Source organism: Saimiri boliviensis, chromosome 19 (assembly GCF_048565385.1).
Source record: "Saimiri boliviensis isolate mSaiBol1 chromosome 19, mSaiBol1.pri, whole genome shotgun sequence".
NCBI classification, from domain to species: domain Eukaryota; kingdom Metazoa; phylum Chordata; class Mammalia; order Primates; family Cebidae; genus Saimiri; species Saimiri boliviensis.
Genome location: NC_133467.1, coordinates 14,231,658 through 14,251,948, shown reverse-complemented (window position 1 = coordinate 14,251,948; position 20,291 = coordinate 14,231,658). Strand labels below are relative to the sequence as shown.

Sequence of the window (20,291 nt, the reverse complement as noted above, 5' to 3'; positions counted from 1 at the left end):
AATCAAAAGCTAGAAATGATTAAGCTTAGTGACAAAGCCAGGTCAAAAGGTGGGCCAAAAGTAGGCTTTTTGTGCCAGTCAGCCAACTTGTGAATGCCAAGTAAAAGTTCTTGAAGAAAATTAGAGGCGTTATTCCAGTGAACACACAAAGGATAAGAAAGCAAAACAACCTTACTCCTGATTTAGAAAAGGTTTGAGTGGTCTGGATAGAAGACCAAACCAGCCACAGCATCCCCTGAAGCCAAAGTCTAATCCACACCAAGGTTCTAACTCTTTCATTCTATGAAGACTGAAAGAGATGAAGAAACTGCAGAAGAAAAGTTGGCAGTTGGCAGAGGCCGATTCATGAGGCTGAAGGAAAGAAGTTATCTCCATAAAATAAAAGTGCAAGGTTGCATCCTGGCCAACATGGTGAAATCCTGTCCCTAATAAAAATACAAAAATCAGCTGGACGTGGTAGCGCATGCCTGTAGTCCCAGCTACTTGGGAGGCTAAGGCAGGAGAACCCAGGAGGCAGAGGTTGCAGTGAGCTGAGATCCTGCCACTGCACTCCAGCCTGGTGACAAAGTGAGACTCTGTCTCCAAAAAAAAAAAAAAAAAAAAAAAAAGCAAGGTAAAGCAGCAAGTGCTGATGTAGAAGTGGTGGCAAGTTATCCAGAAGCTCTAACTAAGAAAAAGATAACTGATGAGGATAGCCATACTACACGACAGATTTTCCTTTTTTCTTTTTTATTAGAGCCTAACTCTTGACCAGGCTGGAGTACAGTGGCCTGATCTTGGCTCACTGCAACTTCTGCCTCCCGGGTTCAAGCGATTCTCCTGCCTCAGCCTTCCGAGTAGCTGGGATTACAGGCCATGTGCCACCAGGGTTAATTTTTGTATTTTTGGTAGAGTTGGGGTTTTGCCATGTTGGCCAGGCTTGTCTCGAACTCCTGACCTCAAGTGATCCACCCACTTGGGCCTCCCAAAATGCTAGGATTACAGACATGGGCCACCGTGTCCAGCCAACAGATTTTCAATGTAGACGAACCAGCCTCATATTGGAAAAAGATCCCATCTAGGATTTTCATAACTAGAAAGCAGAAAACAATGCCTGGCTTCAAAGAATGGGTGAACTCTCTGGTTAGGGGCTAATGCAACTGCTAAGTTAGACACAATGCTCATTAACCATTCCAAAAATCCTAGGGCCCTTAAGAATGATGCTAAATCTACTCTGTCTATGCTCTATAAATGCAACAACAAAGCCTGGATGATGGCATATCTGTTTACAACATGGTTTACTAAATATTTAAGCTCACTGTTGAGACCTACTGCTCAGGAAAACAGAATCCCTTCAAGGTATCACTGCTCACTGACAATGCACCTGTTCACCCAAGAGCTCTGATGAAGATGTAGAGATGAATGTCGGTAGCTGAAATGGGTTTGAGTTTGTTGTTGTGATAGATAATAAGTCCAGTGCAGCACTGCTGTCAAACTCCTCCAGTAATAGGATGCTGCTACCTTATGCTTAGTGTGAGGCTAGGTGCAGGCGTCCCCAAACTTTTTACACAGGGGGCCAGTTCACTGTCCCTCAGACCACTGGAGGGCCGCCACATACTGTGCTCCTCTCACTGACCACCAATGAAAGAGGTGCCCCTTCCTGAAGTACGGCGGGGGGGGGCGTAGTTTGGGGACGCCTGGGCTAGGATGTTAGGGTTTTTTTTTTCCCCCACTATTCTTGCTCCACCCTTAGCTTTCAGCAGTCTCTGCATGTCTGTACCACAGAGGGAGTCTCTTTCTACATTCCTGTCTCTCCTCCACTAATGGACTCCTCTTGCTTATTACTCAGGGCTTGGCTCACGGTGGGAATAAGGAGGAGTTCTTTGTCCTTTTGGGCTGGACCTCAGGGAGGGCGATTTCTCATTGTTCCTACACACCCCTCCCCAAAATGTCAGGCAAACACTGTGGTGTGTGTGTATGTGGTGTTGGTAGTGGTGGGTGTCTTGAGAGGGAGAGACTTTCCTGCCCTGCCTTCACTGGCGAGGGAATCTCTGCTTTGTATCACTGTGGGGTCCTAAGCCCAGGGTTTTCCTGTCCTCCCTGAAGGCAGACTTTGCTTTTACTCTCACTTCAAAAGCAGTGGATATCTGCTTGAGCCCAGGAGCAGCAGGAGAGGAGGCCAGAAGGGCTTTCAGCTCCTCCTCTATGGCTTAAGGATTTATCTTTGAATGAAATAAGAGTGTAGGATTGTACAACATGGTGGCTACAACTAATAATTTACTGTATTCTTGAAAATTGTTGAGAGTAATTTTAAGTGTTCTCACCACAAAAAAATGCATGTATTAATCAGCTCAATTCAGCCATTCCACAATGTATATATATACATATTTCAAAACATCATGTTGTACATGATATATACAATTTTTAATGTGTCAAAAATTTAATTAAAAAAGGATACAGGGAAGTGGAAGTGTTTCATGCCTGTATGCCACCGAAGAGGGCTTTCTTTCTTCTAAATTTTTCTCATGAGCACCCAGTTAATGAAAAAAGAATGTAACCGAGGACTCCTTTCGTGTCTCAACCACCAAGTTACTCTAAAATGTCATGCTAGCTCACTTTAACAATTTGTTCATCTTAGCTGTTTGCTTCCCACCTATTTTTACGGTGGCTGCCTCTTCTTCAGGCGGTCTGCCAAAGGTAAAACAGTCTGTGTGTCCTATAGAGCCTTGCCACTCTTTGAAATCCAGTTTATTTGGCTGCCATGGAACCTCTGCTCTCCCATGTGTTCACAAAAGTTGTGATTTTGTAGATTATCTTTTGCTTTTGTCAGGGTGAGAATGAAGTTCTTTTGCAGTTGTCTACATCTTAATAGTGGAAGCAGAACTCCCCAGGAGTTTGTTTTAGATGATTTAGCAGCAATATTTCTTCTTTTGTTCTCTATTGGTACTTAAGTAAAGATAAAGTAGTTTCTCTGGTTCCAATGACCATCTTTTCTCCCTAAGTAGATGCTTCCAGCTCAGGGCTTCATGGCTATGTGCTGTGAAGTGGGCACAGAGTAAACAGCCAAAACCAGATTGTGACAGGTTACAGACTTGGGATAGATTTTGTGACCCTTTACATTACTTGATAAACTTAGGTACCAAACTCGAATTCATAACCACATAAACTCAAAAACGGTTCTAAGTGAACCAAAGTAGAGGGTAGATTTTTTTTCTGCACTAAAATCAGACCATTTGTGAACTCTATCTCTGCCTTCAGTGGTGTGGGGTTTCTTAGAAGGCTACCAAGGTATAGATATTAATATTTGATGAATGGAGAATAGAAGAAAATGTAAAGGGTGGCTAAAATTGCCTAATCCAACCCCAGGGGCACTGCTGATTGGCTGAGATCATAGTTTGGGGTAGCTTATGAGACGCAAGAGCTATTCTGCATCTTGAAGGATGCCACAGACAGGGAGGAAGAGACAGTATCATCTTTACCAAGGCTGAGGATTCAAGAGAGTGTTTAGGATTATAGTATCTTTTTGAGAATTTAAAATTGCCTCCCAAAATAATTTAATTTTTTTGGAGATGAAGTCTCACTCTTGTCACCCAAGCTGGAGTGCAATGGCACGAACTTGGCTCACTGCAACCTCCACCTCCTCTATTTGAGAGATTCTCTTGCCTCAGCCTCTTGAGTAGCTGGGATTACAGGCACCTACCACCAAGCTTGGCTATTTTTTTTTTTTTTTTTTGTATTTTTACTAGAGATGGGATTTCACCATGTTGGCCAGGCTGGTCTCAAACTCCTGCCCTAAGGTGATCCACCTGCCTTGGCCTCCCAAAGTGCTGAGAATACAGGCATAAGCCACTGTGCTCAGCCCCAAAATAATTTTAGTTAACATTTTAATTTTAAATTTCTAAAGGGTTTGATCATGAATCACTGTATACCAAATTAGATTAAAATGAAAGACAATCTCATAAAATAAAAAATTAAAGACACATTGCCTCATATCAAGTAGCTATGAAAAGAGGCTATTTATCCTACACAGAACTGGCTATAAGACATTTATATTTTGAACAATAATGATTTAACCTTTACACTGCAGTTACAGGTTTTAAAATAGGACCTTTAGCAGTATCACAGGAATAAACTTCCCATTATACAAATATGTAATACACAATAATAACCAACATAATCTGTCATATCATGCTAAGCTCAAAACTAACCCAAGAGCTACACAAGAAGATCAGGGTGAAGTAGATGTGTGCTATGGCTGAAGACACAAAAGATGGCCATCTCAGACAAAGGGACATTAATTACATTTATGCTGTATGATGATGTGAACATCCCAGAGGTGAGATACAATCTATGAGCACCAACCCAGGAATGGAGCTTAAGAATTTAAGTTCCGGCCAGGCGCGGTGGCTCAAGCCTGTAATCCCAGCACTTTGGGAGGCCGAGGCGGGTGGATCACGAGGTCAAGAGATCGAGACCATCCTGGTCAACATGGTGAAACCCCGTCTCTACTAAAAATACAAAAAACTAGCTGGGCGTGGTGGCGCATGCCTGTAATCCCAGCTACTTAGGAGGCTGAGGCAGGAGAACTGCCTGAGCCCAGGAGGCAGAGGTTGCGGTGAGCCGAGATTGCGCCTTTGCACTCCAGCCTGGGTAACAAGAGCGAAACTCCGTCTCAAAAAAAAAAAAAAAATTTAAGTTCCACATCAAGAGAACTCTAGTCAACCAGCTATGAAAATGCTAACTGAGGTTAAAGTAATTCCCTACCTTTACAGATGTGAATGAAATTTTAGCTCAGGTCTAAGGTGAGATAAAAATTTGGAATTTAAGGTTGCAAAACAGTGACTCGGAGCAAGAAATATGGCATTCACATAAAAGGAGTTTTACTAACAAATTCCTGGGATTTATGCAAAGACAGACTCACATGACAGCATAAATAACAAGGAAGTTGTAGAGAGAGAAAAAGAATGATGCCTGTAGTGCCAGCTACTCCGGAGGCTGAGGCAGGAGAACTGCTTGAACCCGGGAGGCGGAGGTTGCAGTGAGCCAAGATTGCACCACTGCACTCCAGCCTGCTGCCTGGTGACTGAGTGAGACTCTGTCTCAAAAAAAAAAAAAAAGAATGAGACCTAGTAACTTAAAAGGATAGAGGTCCTTTTAAACCACATGGGTGCATCTTATCCTGCTATGAGGAGGCCACTTAGAGTATCTCTTGGAGATTCACTGTTGAGAGGCATCCATTATGTTTATGTTAGTACAGAGCCTACTTGCACATATAGTTGTCCAACAAATAGCTGTTGAAAAAATATGCTTTGGATCCCCCAATTAGATGGTGAACTACTTGAGTATATGCCTTTTTGTATTCTCCTCTCCATCTAGCATAATGCTGGGCACTTACTATTTGCTCAAAATTCATTAGTTAATTGATTTCTCTGCCTTTGGCATCTTCAGTGAAACACAAGTCACAACGTAGAGTCGTCTTTCAGAAATGTGTATGCTGCCCACCCTTTCAAAACAGACAAAGGCAAAGAACATGAGAGAGAAATGAGGAGGAAAGGGTGCTAACTTTTTACTAAATTAATGAGAGGATATACTGGTGCCCACAATGTGCTGGGAAATACAAAAACAGGCATAAGCCCATCTTGGAAAAGCTTGAGCAAGTCTATAGGGATTAGAACAGTTGCTGAATTTATGGTACCCTGGGAACCTCTATTTGTCAAGTGCCATAGAGGCAGCCCTGACATTGGCACAGGTGAAGATGAATTTTCATTCAGAGCAGTGAGCCTCTGACTCCATTAATCCTCAGGGTTTTGATGATGAATTTCTTTCTTTTTTATTTTATTTATTTTCACTCTAATGCCTCCTCCCACTGCCCTGTAACAGAGTGGAGGTAACAGAACAGATGGTGCTTTGCGTGGAAGACCGAGGGCTCATGAGGATACAAAGCCTGCCCACTCTGAAATCACATGACTGCACGTGCAAGGAAAAGCCTTGATTTCCCCTGGGAGACACAGATGCAATGATATTAGTATTCCCAGTGGAGGAACAGGAGGGGAAGGCTTACAGTCCATTTATAAGGAAGACCACACTCATACCAATATACTCTTCAGCAAGGACCATGTTTAATCACAAAATATCCGGGGGACCAATATCTGAAGATTCAAAAAAAAAAACCAGGTAAAATATAGGCATATAAGGATTTTAGTATGCTGCCACACAAAGCCCATTTAGAATGAACTAGTAAGGACGTACAGTAGTAGAATACTGGCCTCTAGTTAACCTGCGATTGGCTCTGACCCAGTTTTAATCGGAAGAAGCCAGGATTTACAACCTGCTTAAAGATGGAGTTTGACAACTGCTATAATCAGAAGAGCTGTCAACACAAGGACAGCTGTCAAGCCCAACCGTAATTCATAAAAAATAATAGCTAAGCCCCCAAAGACATCCCCAACACTGACTGCACTCACTGGATTTAACGATACTTATAGTTTAATGAAAGTTCCAAGAGCAGGTTAAGAGTCCTGAAATAAAATAAAATCAACAAATAGTAAGTGACTGCCTACTAAATAAAAAGGGTTAAATAATATTAAGTGATGAAATGAATAACAAATATGCCCAGCAGATTCTCTGGCATGTAATAGGTGCTTAATAAATGGTAATTATTATTATTATTATTACACACAAGACTGTTTTGACTATCTTAAAAACTGGCAAGAATCTGGTGACCTAGTGAAAAATTATAAAGTAAAAATAACCCACTCCTATAAGCAATTACGAATTGCTTAAATAATTCGTAATTGCTTTTAGGAGTGGGTTATTTTTAATTTATAATTTTTAAATATTTAAAATATTTAAAATTATTTTAAACAAAAAAATAATTTTTATTAAGTTCTGAATTGTCAGAATATTTTAGTTTTATATATTTGTAATGCCAGAACTTCTAAGGATATTTAGTATTTGATAATCTTGATTTCAACATATAAGGCATTTTTTTTTTGTTGTTGTTCTTTCCATGATGATTAATATAACCTGAGAGAAATAGAAGTTCTGGATCAATTTTAGGCAAGATTTCTGAATCAGGGATAGTTTTTATTAATGTCTAAACTCTCTGTGAACAGAAATAAGAAGATAAAAGCACACAGACAGAGATACTGACATACATTTACTGCCAAGTAGAGTCTTGAAAACTAGCCTGAATCACTGACCAAGGTGGCCAATAAGAAAAGATTTTCTTTAATTTTGTTTCTACAAAAGACTGTCTTCCACAAAATAATGTCTTCCTTAAAAAGACAGGAGGACTGTAATTATTTGTAAAATTACAAAAAGAGGTTTGGATGTGGAATCGGAAGACCTGTGCAAGTGTCTCGGCTCTGCTACCTACAGCTTGGATGACCTGTCAAGGTCACATCTCTGAACTGTAGTTTTTCATCTAAAAATGGGGAAAGGTAACACTGAGCTCAAACATTTGTAGAAAAGACTAAATGGGATTTTACATAGAAACACCACCACCACTACTGTACATCTGCCTAGGTTTAGACTTTTTTGGTGTCTGTATACTTTTTAAAGAGTATAAAATGCATACAGAAGGGTACCAAAATCATATACAGCTGAGCTTGAACAACATGAGGGTTAGGTGTGCCAGCTCCACATGAATTAGAAAAGCCACATATAACTGCTGACTCTTCAAAAACTTAACTACTAATATTCTATGGCTGACTAGAAGCCTTACCAGTAACAGAAACTGTCAATTAACACATACTTTGTATACGTCTTCTTAATGTAATAAGCCATGGAAAAGAAAATGTTAAGAACATCCTAAAATACATGTATAGTACTGTACTGTATTTATTGATGCTGTACTTTTACGTTGCCTGTTTCCAAGATCAATCATCTGTCTGAAATGATGGCAACTGTGCTGGCAGACCTCAAGCTACGGTACATATCAGTATCAAGCAGCTTAACTTTTTCTTGTAAATGTCATGACTTTCCTTCTTGGGAACACTTCCAGCATCACTAGTGGTATTTTGAAATAACACAAGGGCCCCCTTGTGTTATTTCAAGGTTTATGGTAGGGTACTAAGCAAGGAAAACAAGAACTGTGAGGTCACTTTTTTACTGTGAGATGCAATTTACTGGAGAGACAAACTGCTCATGTAGAGATGACCGGCATCACCTGGCACTTCAAGCACAGACTGGCAATACTTCAGCTCACTGCAATAGCAATAGGAGGTGTATACAAAATTATTACAGAACAGTATGTACTATACTTAATTTTATGCAGTTATAATTTAATACTGCATCTTTACATTTGTTTACATTTTTCTCAACTGTGAATGGTACCATGAATGGTCTGTGTTTGTGTGCACAAGTTTTGATAAATTTTAACTTTTATAATAGATTTGTGTACATTTTATGATGGTAAATGATGAAATAGACTAGCATCTATATGTGTTTTATGCATTCATGACATATGTAACTTTTTCTTATTTTTTCTTGATATTTCTAAGCTGCAAAATTGAGTTTTTTCAAACTGTTGCAAATCTTCAAAATATTTTCCAATGGACTTATTTTTTTAAAATTCTGCATGTAGTAAGTGGACCCACACAGTTCACACCTATGTTGTTCATTGGTCGACTACATATAAATTTTCTTAAGAAAATTTATCCATGTAACTAGTATATATCAACAATAAGATCATTATGAGACTCTGAGAAGCACTCCTGCCCTGTTAACCCTTTCCAGTTGTTTGCTACCTGCCTACTTCCAAGGTAATCATTATCCCCTTTACTAACGGTAGAGATGTTTTTCCCATTTTTGATCTTTATATAAATGGAAAGCATACTGTATGTAGTCTTTTTTGTCTGGCATCTCAGCTCAATAGCATGTGTAAGATTCATTTAGGTTACTGCATGTAGATGCAGCTCATTTGCATTGCTGTATAGTATTCTACCAGATGAAAAGCACAGATTATTACCAACCAGAGCTCATAATCCCTGAATCTGAAGATCCCAATGTTTAAATCAATTCTAGGAATTATTAGTGAATGCATCTTCAAATATTGATTTTTCTCCAGTCTCTCCTTCTGGAACTCATATTAAAAATAATGAACTTGACTTTTATCCAAAACACCAGCAATAACATGCCGGCAAGGATGTGGAGAAAAGGGAACCCTTGTATACTATTGGTGGGAATGTAAATTAGTACAGTCACTTTGGAGAACAGTTTGGAGGTTCCTCAAAAAACTGAAAATACAGCTACCGTACGATTCAGCAATCACAATCCTGGGTATATACCCAAAAGAAAACAAATCAGCATATCAATGAGATACCTGCACTGCCATGTTTGTTGCAGCACTGTTCCCAACAGCCAAGACTTGGAAACAACCTAAATGTCCATCAACAGAGGAATGGGTAAACGAAATGCGGCATGTATGCACAATAGAGTACTATTCAGCCATTAAAAGAGTGAGATCCTGTCATCTGCAACAACATGGATGGACTGGAGGTCATCATGTTAAGTGAAATAAGCCAGGCACAGAAAGGCAAACTTCGTATGTTCTCACTTATTTGTGGAAGCTAAAAATTAAAACAATTAAAACTGTGTAGAGAGAGAGAGTAGAGGGATGATTACTAGAGGTTGGGAAGGGTTGTAGGGACATGGGAGGGAAGTGGGATGGTTAATGGGTACAAAATATCATTACAAACAATGAATAAGACCCAGTATTTGACAGCACAACAGGATGACTATAGTTAATAATAACTGAATTGTATACTTCAAAATAACTAAAAGAATATAATTAGACTGTTTGTAAAACAAAGGATAAATGCTAGAGGGAACGGATACCTTAGTTATCATAATGTGATTATTATACATTGCATGCCTGTATCAAAGTATCTCATGTACCCCATAAATATATATCTACTATGTACCCACAAAAATTAAAAACAAAAAAATTAGGCTGTGGACAGTGGCTCATGCCTATAATCCCAGCACTTTGGGAAGCTGACACAGGTGGATCACTTGAGGCTAGGAGTTTGACACAGCCTGGTCAACATGGTAAAACCCCATCTCTACTAAAAATACAAAAACTAGCCAGGTGTGTAAAAATCTAAAAACTAGCTGAGTGTGGTGGCACATGTCTGTAGTCCCAGCTACTCTGGAGGCTGAGAAAGGAGAATCCAGGAGGTGGAGGTTACAGTGACTCAAGATCACACCACTGCACTCCAGCCTGGGTGACAGAGTGAGATTCTGTCTTAAAAAATAAATAAATAAAATAAAATAAAATAAAATAAAATAAAATAAATAAATGCTGAACTTTCTTGTTCTACTCTTAATGCCTCTTTTATATTTATCATTTCTTTACCTTTCTGTGCTGACTTTTTGGCAACTGCTTGAGACAAATCTTTTCACCAACTTTTTTTTTAACTTGTGTCAATTCTTCACTTTAACCTATCCATTGTAAAATTTCTGTGTTTTTTCATTTACATAAGTTCTATGTGGTTCTCTTCCATATCTGCCTGTTGTTTTTTAGAATGTCTTGCTCTTGTGTTTTTGATTCCTTGGTTTTATACAGACTTACTCTGATCATTTCAATAGTTTTACTTAAGTTCCTCAAAGTCTAATACTGTGGTTTTCTGTGTCGGCTGACATTCATTCAAGTGTATTTTGTAATTCTGGATTGTGAACTGATTTTCATTAGGGCTTCATTCTGGAGGGATTTTGTACTGTATAGTTGAAGATGTGTTTCTCAAGAGAAGTTTAGCATTCACGAGCCCAGTACACTTATGTTAATTTCTTGACTTGAGGATTCCTGAAATAATGAGAATATAAATGTGAACTTTAAACTTATAGGGCTTTTGTTCCCACCCAAATGCTAGTCTGAGGCAGAGAAGCTTCTTTGTCTTTTTACCAGTAGGCCAACTTGTTCTAATCTCCACCCTTCTGCCTTCTCTTTTAAGCTGTGGATCTATCCTTTTGAAGGTCCTAGCTCATGTGCAGGATCTCAGTTTTGACTCCTGATTCCTTCTAGTTCAAGAGGCCTTATTTCCAGGTTGCACTGGCATTAAAACCCAAGCTCAGAGTTCTCCCAGATACAGTGTTTGCTCACCCACTTATCACTATAGATACTGGGTTCTTATTTATTGGGTGGGAAGTAAAGAAATCTGGGGTCATCTCTTATCTTAAAAAGAATATTTATTTTATCCAGCAAATAGTAGGCATTACACTATTTGTTGAATGAATGAAATAGAATTAAGAAGGTGTATCATATTCATAGTACTAACAGATCCTATGATACTAAAATTTAAAATAATTTTTGAACAGGGAATATATGCATATAGGTCCAATACAGAAGTTATAAGAGGGTTTACAGAAAAAGGTTTTCATCTTATTCTTGTATTCTAGTCCCCTACCTCCTCTTCCCTAAGGCAATTAACATTATTAGCTTTTTATGTATCCTCCCAGAGATACATATTTACTAGCAAGCATGAATAGATATATTCATGACAGCACACTATATACACTGCACTACACCTTAATCTTTTTGTTCAACAATAGATGTTGAGATTTTTCTGTGCCAGTACATAAAGAAAACAGAGCTTATTTGAAGCAGTCAGAAATGCCTTTTGAAAAATCCCTACCCTGTTGCTATCTAAAAATGCATTTTAAATATATCAAACTTAAACAGACACATTCCTACATCCCTAAAGGCAGGTTAACTAGGGATGACAGAGTGACTCATCTCAACTCTCAAGGGCACATTCAATCTGTTTTAGCCATTGCTACAGTTTCTGGAAGGGAGAAATAAAATGAAAACACAGCACATGCCACAAAGAAGGCACTGAAAAACATCTGAATGAGGGAATGAAAGAAGGAATAAGGGGATGGAAATAAAAGTTGATTCAGCAGAGAATGTGGGTGCATTGGGAGTGGTTGTCTTTTTAAGCAGAGCAGTGAACTCTAGACCGTAGGGCAAATATTTTAGAGAAAAAGAAAGCTGGCCTCTTGAAGCAAGCTATCAGGAAAAAGGAGTAGCCTTGAATTTTCTGCTGAAGGCCTTACAACCCCCGTGAAGAGTTTATTTTTCCTTTTTTGAATCTGCGGTTTGATTTAGGCCTGATTATCCCAGATTGCCATCACAGCCATGGGGTGGTTGAGACAAATTTTTTCTGGGTGGAAAATTAGGGTTTAGAACAGCTAGCTCTGATAATACAGGAGGAGTCATATGATAGAAATAGTTTATAAACATGTTTGAGGAGTAAGTGATGTGAATGCTGTGGAAGGAGGTATGGGAAAGCACTCATTTTTCTGTCCTTTCCTAGTAAATATAGAGACATGGATTTGATTTTCCAGTTCCCTTAGGCAAGCTTGTTAATCTCTTCAAGTTTTAGTTTCCTCGTTTATAAAGTGGCGAAAACAATAACTACTATATATACTTTGGGAGGCTGACATGGGAAAATTGCTGGAGGCCTAAAGTTTGACAACAGCCTGTACTAGATCCTGTCTCAACAAAAATAAAATAACTTAGCCAGGTGTGGTGGTGCGTTCCTATAGTCCCAATTACTTGGGAGGCTGAGGTGGGAGGACTGCTCAAGCCCAGAAGTTCAAGGCTGCAGTGAGCCATGACTTGGCCACTACACTCTAGCCTGGGTGACAAGAGTGAGACACCGACTCACAAACAAACAAACAAAAAACTCTTCTAGAGGGCTATTTATAGACAGGAGCTTACAGATTAAATACAGTTTATTATTTTACTATTTTCTATGCTCATTTTAATCGTTCTTTCAAAGGGACTTGGTACCATATGTGTGTGTATGTGCACAGATGCATTTATGTGCAATTTTAATTAACAAATATTATAAGCATGGCATACAGAGGAATATAAAGGCTAATAAAACAAGTTGTTAACTACTACAAATATGCTGCAATAAATGTTCTAAATCATATTTTATTATACACATGTTCAGGAGTTTTTCTCTGGTATATGTCTAGAACTGAAATTACTGGGTTGTAGAGTATGTATACCTTCAACTTTACTAAATCTTCTTAAACTGATATCAAAATGGCTATAACAGTTGACACTCTCCTCAGAAACGTATGAGAATTCTTGTTGTTCTACATTCTAATACTAATATTTGTAGATGTTTACATGTTGCCAATCTGATGAATATGAAGTTGTATCTAAATGTTTTAATCTGCATTCCTGAATTAATTGTTGTTGGGAGAGTTCTTGAAAGGTCTCTTGCATTTCTGCACGTCTTATGTACAAAGGTACATAAGGAACAAAGGTACATAAGATGTGCCCAAGACATAAGACAGCTTCTGTTCTAGACTAAGTTTCAAGGATGTTTGTGTAAAGAAAAGATTTGACAACAGAGATAGTGTTTCTTTCCAGAGTGGAGGGCAGGTATGATTACCATCCAGAATAATAAACATAATACCTCCTCCTGAGCAAAGGTTTGCTTGTGGCCCATTATAAAAGACTAGAGCTCTGTAAGATCAGGATTCCTAAGCCATGACACACGGTGTGTGCAGTATCTACCTAGGCCTCTCTGTATTGCTCTGGTGGGACTTTGGAGGCAAGAAGAAATGAAGAAAACATGAAGCTCAGGCTACTTGCTATGCCATGGATAATAAAGTCTTTTGTCTCTGATCCAAAAGTTTTGTCTTTTGCCAGCAACCATGAAACTGTGTCAGGGAAAACTTGTTAGCTTGTAAGTAGGGTACAATTTCAGACTACTTATAGTTCTTTTTTTTTTTTTTTTTTTTTTTTTTTTGAGATAGGGTCTTACTCTGTCAACCAGGCTGGAGTGCAGCGGCATGATCATGACACTGCAGCCTTCAATTCCTGGATTCAAGTGATTATCCTGCTTCAGCCTCCCAAGTATTTGGGACCACATTTGTCCAGGACAGCCTTAGCAAAAGGTAGCTGAAGGCAAGGTGGAAAATGTTTGTCCTGCTTCTACCAGGAAGAAAGCCCTCTGACTGGGAGCTGGGAGGAGCAGGAGCTCTGCATTCCTGGCTACAGCATTGTGGAGTGGAGTCTCCACACTGCTGAGCTGACAAGAGGGAAAGGAGGAAGTGACCTTGCCTCAAATACCACTAAGTTTTCCTTCTTACCAAATTTTTGTAGATTCTCTTGAATAGATGTCTCTTCATTTGCTTTTTGTCCTTAATACCATTTCCAGAAGCTATAAATGTCTACAGTTTTAAAACTAATTTTCACCAGTTTGACAAGGGAGCGTGTCAGTGAAGCTTCTGATGTTGTCATGTTGGAATTCAGTTCTCTGCCTTCATTATGATAGCTGTAAAATAACATCGTGATATTTGGAAGAGCAAGTCCTTCTTTCTTGTTTTTCTTCAAACTGCCTTAGATACTCCTGGCTCCTTTGTCTTCCATATGAAGTTTAGGACAAGCTTGTTAAATCCCACAAAGTATTTGCTGAAAATTCTTATGCAAATTCTGTGAATTTGTACTTTGTGTTGGCAGAAATGATCATTATGAAATTGAGTCTTCCCATTCATTAACATGGATTATTTCTCTTTTTACTTAGTTCCTTTAAAGATGTCTTTTTAAAAAATCACATTTTTTTTCTATGAAGGTTTTACATGCCTTTTGTTAGGTTAAGTCCTAGGACTTTGTTGCTGTTGCAAATAATATTTAAAACAATTTAAAATTTTTTTTTTACCTTTTTATACTAATGTTTAAGAGTGAACTTTAAGAAACTAATGCATTCACCATCCTTGCTAAATTGTATAATTAGTTTTAATAATTTGTAGAGTTTCTTGGATTTCTATGTAGCTAATTGTACTGAGAATGATGATGATTGTTTTATCCATCTCATGTACCTTTTATTTATTTTTTCATTTTGTGATATCTATAATTCTAATACAGTATTGAAGAAAAATAGTTATGGTATGCATGCTTTTCTTGTTTCTGATTTTAAAGAATGTGCCCCAAACATTCCATCTTTAATAATAGTGTTTGCTCTGGGTTTTTGATAAGAAAGTTAATCAGGCCACAGAAGTCTCCTTCTATTCCTAGTTTAAGAGCTTTTATCATAAAAAGAATTAACTAACACTCCCTGAGTATATACCAGGTATCAGACATTGTTCTAAGCACTTTACAAAGATTAACTCATAACAAATCTCTGAGGTTATTATTCCCTATTTCATCATGAGTAAACTGATGTACAGTGTGAGTTAAGTATTTTGTCCCGGATCAGTGGTAGAACTAGAACTTGAACCCAGAAGTCTGGCTTAAGAGCACAGAGTCTTAACTACTTTTCTCTACAGCTTTTTGAGGGTTGAATGTCCTCCAAGGCTGTTTTCTGCATTTGATTTTTTTAACCTGATTTGCTGATATAGAAGGCTACATTAATAGATTTTTTAAAATGTTAAGTCATCCTTGAATTCCTGGGATAAGCTCAATATGGTTAGCACGTATATCTTTCTTTCCTTTAAAAAAAAACACTGATGGATTTCATTTGCTAGTATTTTATTTAGGATTTTTGCATATGCTCAAAAGTGAGACTGATTCACAATTTTTTTTTTCTCCTGCTGGTTTTGGTACCCAGGTTATGCTAGATAAACTCATAAGTGAGTTAGGGCTGGCAGTTGGTGACAGACATTTCAACCTCAATTATTAGGCTGACATATATAGGTAGTATAATAGCCAGTCCAATAGTTTAAAACTCCTAGATAGCAAAGCGAGGTTTCTCCAGAATCATCCCTCCAGAATGATTTTGCTTGTGTTTCTGCCAAGCATCCCAGAGACACTATCAGCTTGAAATCCCTTAGCTGATTTCTAAGCTTGGGATTTTTGAACACTTAAGAAGTGGAAATTTAAAGTCCAAGCAGTGAATAAAGTGTCCAGGGTCATCTGAACCACTTGTCACTGAACAGCAGTCTAAGACGGCCAAGACTGGCAAATGGATTCCCTCCCAAACGGACATTCCCTCCCAAAAGGTCAGAAGGTGGCTGGTCCATAATCTGGTTTGAATATTGATGGCTGTCTTTCATTCAACCACGTTCACACCCAAATAGAATCTTTTTTTTTTTTTTTAAGATGGGGTCTGTGTTGCTCAGGCTGACCTCAAACTCCTGGATTTGAGTCATCCTCCTGCCTCAGTCTCCTGAGTAGCTGGGACTATAGACATGCACCACTGTGCCCAGATTATTTTAATTATGTTTACTAGTACTTTACGTTTTACAAAATACTTAAATATCTTTTATCTCATTGAATTTACTAAGCAGAGCTGCCATATTATAATTTCCATCTTTGATTTTTTTCCCTATTTTACAGATTTCTTAACCTAATCCCTTTGTAAGAGAAATTAGTTAAAAATCATATTTATTTTTCTTCAATTAGATCAACAAAATATTTCTTGTAGGAGAGATGCTAAAGTCTACAGTGGCAATAATTAACATCTTTCTTGTCACTCATGAATAGAACCAAGAATGAAATAATGCATTTTCAAAGGTGGTCTGGAGGGGTCTCCATTTCTGTTGATAGTATAGAAACAATTTTAAATGTGATCATAAGAATTTTAATATATCTTCAACTTACTAAGTTATTTACATATATATTTTAGATGGAGTCTCAGTTTGTCGCCCAGGTTGGAGTGCAGTGGAGTGATCTTGGCTCACTGCAACCTCCACCTCCCAGATTCAAGTGATTCTACTGCCTCAGCCTCATGAGTAGCTGGGGTTACAGGCGCCTGCTACCATGCCTGGCTAATTTTTATATTTTTAGTAGAGACAGGGTTTCTTTTTTTTTTTTTTTTTTTTTTTTAGACGAAGTCTCAGTTTGTTGCCCAGGCTGGAGGGCACTGGTGTGATCTTGGCTCACTGCAACCCCCACCTCCTAGATTCAAGTGATTCTACTGCCTCAGCCTCCTGAATAGCTGGAATTACAGGCGCCTGCTACCACACCTGGCTAATTTTTATACTTTTAGTAGAGACAGGTTTTGTTGGCCAGGCTGGTCTAGAACTACTGACCTCAAGTGATCCACCCATCTCGGCCTCCTAAAGTGCTGGAATTACAGGCGTGAGCCACCGTGCCCGGCCCAATACATTTTTTAAACAAAAAATTATTGTATTTCTGCTAGCTGCCAGATACTTTTCTAAGCACTATGGAAAAATAAAGTTGAAAACAAATACAGAAGATGTTCAAATATGATAATTTAGTAACTTAGAAACTTCTTACCATAATGTAGAGCTGTTTGGCCTTCATTATCCTATAAAAGAAACAAATAATACATTTTAGAAGTCTAAGTAATTGCAAAAGTATGAAAGTACATAAACTATAGCAAATTTATCTAATATACCCAGTTCCATAGGTTTATCAGACTTAGTTATTTGAGCCTTATCGTAACTTTTGACCAAGCTCACCACCCTGAAAAATAATGATAAATGTGCACTGTGGCAGCTACAATGGAGTAACAGGATAACCAGTTACTCCAGATACCTACAGATAATAAACCAAAGGGAAATCCTTAAAGTGAGGCAGTCTGGTTACCTAGTTAGTGACAGAAAAATTGACACTGTGTCTCATTTATCTTGGCCAGTATTAGAAATTTTTTTTTTTCTTAAGCTTGTCTCCAAATCTATCTAGTGAATCTGTGATTTATAGTGGATAGCTTTTTATCCCCTTTTAAAGACTCACAAATTCCAGGCTAATAACATTAGGTTTCCTAACCAGATCGAGTATGATAAAGTAATGTGATTTCAAAGCATACAAAATCCCAGAAGTTTTTAAGGAGGTCAAAAATTACCATAGAATACTTAGGATATTTCAACATTTCAGTTAATTATTTTCCTTTAAAATCAAGAAAACTATATATACTACTAATTGTAGCACAGTTGAGTACTTTTTAGCAATGCCACCTCTTAAATTAAGAGCAGCTAGTCACATTACATGCGTAACAATCAGTTAATGTACACAAGTGAAAAGTAGAATTCAGTAATTAATTTCATAAGCCCTTTGTAATATGCATGGCCAATATGTCCCTGATAATTAAGAATAAATGTGAAACTGTTACTATGAATAACTTGGAAAGGGTGATGTTATCCCAGTCAGACTATTCTTGGGCACCCATATCTGCTTTTCCCACTTCCTAACAGGTGAATGTAGGGCTGGAGCACCAAAACTTTTTGGCAGTGGGTCTCCCTATTAATCTCCTAGAAAGAAAAGCAGGAAGTTGCCATAGATAACTTATTTTATGGTTCAGATAGGTAGTAAGAAAAAGGTCATGGGAGGGGGACAACCTTGAGACAATACAGTTCATTTTCCTACTATGGAATGAAGTCCTGATTGGACTTGGAGGTAAGGTGCTTATTACATGGGTGAGAAGAGATATGAAAGAAGTAATTTTGGCAGGGAGTCAGGGTAGAGTACACCTGGCTAAGGTACAACTATGGTTAAGTTTGGGATGTCCAGGAAGCATCATAAAGATAATAAACTCTAAGAAAAGTAAAAGATGGAAAGCAGCATGCGAAAGTCAGGAAGCCCAGAAGATCATTTTTACCTACTTTTTTTGGTCTTTTTAGATATAACCTTTATCTTGTTCCCCTTTGACTTGCCCTGCCCTTGAGGTTAAGGACAGGTCGGGGAAGAGAGGTAAGGCAGCTATAGTGAATAGTATCTGAGTGATCCTTATGTAGGGCAACCTGACAATGTGAAGTTCTGCTCCAGAGAATGCTGTCTTGCTTGGCAAAGCTAAGGGCAATTTTGAAAGAGGAGTACTGACCATTGTGGCTTAAGACTCATATCTGTATTTGCCAGTTTCCAATGTTAATCAATAAAAGTGTGTGTACACACACACACACACACACACACACACACACACACACACACATATGCAAACACCTGATGGGTTTATACATTCACATTTATAGTTTAAATGTGAATATCCAGCATTAGGAAGTAATTTCTGAAAGAGCTTAATCTACTGCAATTTCAGGATTCTACTTAGGCATCCATCATGCAAGGTTGTATTTTCCACAGATATCCATCTTTAGACAGCATTGTTCTTTCACTATTTGTGCGTAACTCTCATGTTTAATTACTCTGCTCATACATACTCAAAGTTAATTTCCTTTCAATTTCCAATTTTTTGTTTTCACGAAGGAGGTGGAAGAAAGTAATTTCTTTAAATCACTTTTGCCAGTGAATACTAAATCTATATCTCTAGCTCAATTTCTAATTAATTAAATATAGTTATAATTATGTTCCAGTCACTGTTCTAGGCACTGGAAACACAGAGATAAATAAGACAGAGAATGTCTCTAATGTTATAAATCTTTTATTGTAGTGGCTAGGAAATCAACAAGCAAATTAATACATTTAATAATAGGCAGTGATAAGTATGTTGGAAAAGAATCAAAGCAGAGTAAGAGCTGAGATTGGTGTGGGGTGCTGTTTTAGATAGAAAGGACAGAGGACTCTGTAAGACGGTATGTTTTCAGAGAGCTGGGGAAGACACTAAGGTGGTCATGCAACCCCAAATGGGCAAATCACAACACTTGTCATCTTCCTTGTCTGAAAGTAAGCCTATTACTGAAGCCAAGCCAATTAGTTTTCTTTCAAAATTTTTCAGAATGGAGCTAAGGGGATAGAAGTGTGTGCACACAGAAGGTTCTTTCCTCTCTGATCAAAACTAAAGGCTGCAACCCCATAAATATGTACAAATATTATATGTCAATTTAAAAAAAAGAGAGTGTGGTCAAAGAAGCTAGACACAGAAGGACAAATATTGCATAATTCCATTTATAAGATACCTAGAGTAGCCAAATTCATAGGCACATGAAATAGAATAGCAGTTACCTCCCAGGGGCTGGGAGGAGGGGAGCATGGGGAGTTCTTGTCTAATGGGTACAGAGTTTCAGTTTGGGATGCTGGCAAAGTTCTGGAGATAAATAGGGGTAATAACTGCATAATAATGTGAACATACTTAATGCCACTGAACTGTACACGTAAAAAATGGTTAAAATGGTAAATTCCACATATATTTTACCACAATAAAAAAAGAAAATTAGAAAAGGGTATGAGCCAAAAATTGCAAGTGGCAATGTTCTGTACTTTTGGGGGAAAATCAACCTGCAGTAGAAGGAAATAAGTATTCACAAAGAAAAAAGTAATGAGAGATGGGGAGAGAATGAGGTTTTCTGGATCTTGTCATTTAAACAATATTTTTCTTGGTCAGGTAAGCCAGTAACAGCAAAATACTCCCTAGACAAATGTGATGTTTTTGTCACTTGCAAACAAGAGTCCTGACTAACACAGAATGTAAGGCATTTTATGAACCAATTCTTGC

General features: G+C 38.1%; 1 protein-coding gene across 4 annotated transcripts in view; it reads right to left on the bottom strand.

The window, feature by feature from the left end:
• ACBD6 (acyl-CoA binding domain containing 6) overlaps positions 1-20,291 on the bottom strand; it is a 206,990-nt gene that overhangs the window by 24,644 nt on the left and 162,055 nt on the right. For all 4 annotated transcript variants that reach the window (XR_012514970.1, XR_012514971.1, XR_012514972.1 and 1 more), the window contains one exon: positions 17,183-17,213. Coding sequence is in view for 1 of the 4 variants with exons in the window: in XM_074389563.1 (XP_074245664.1) it covers positions 17,183-17,213 (31 nt within the window). In the remaining 3 variants the exon portion in view is untranslated. The remainder of the gene's footprint in view (positions 1-17,182; positions 17,214-20,291) is intronic.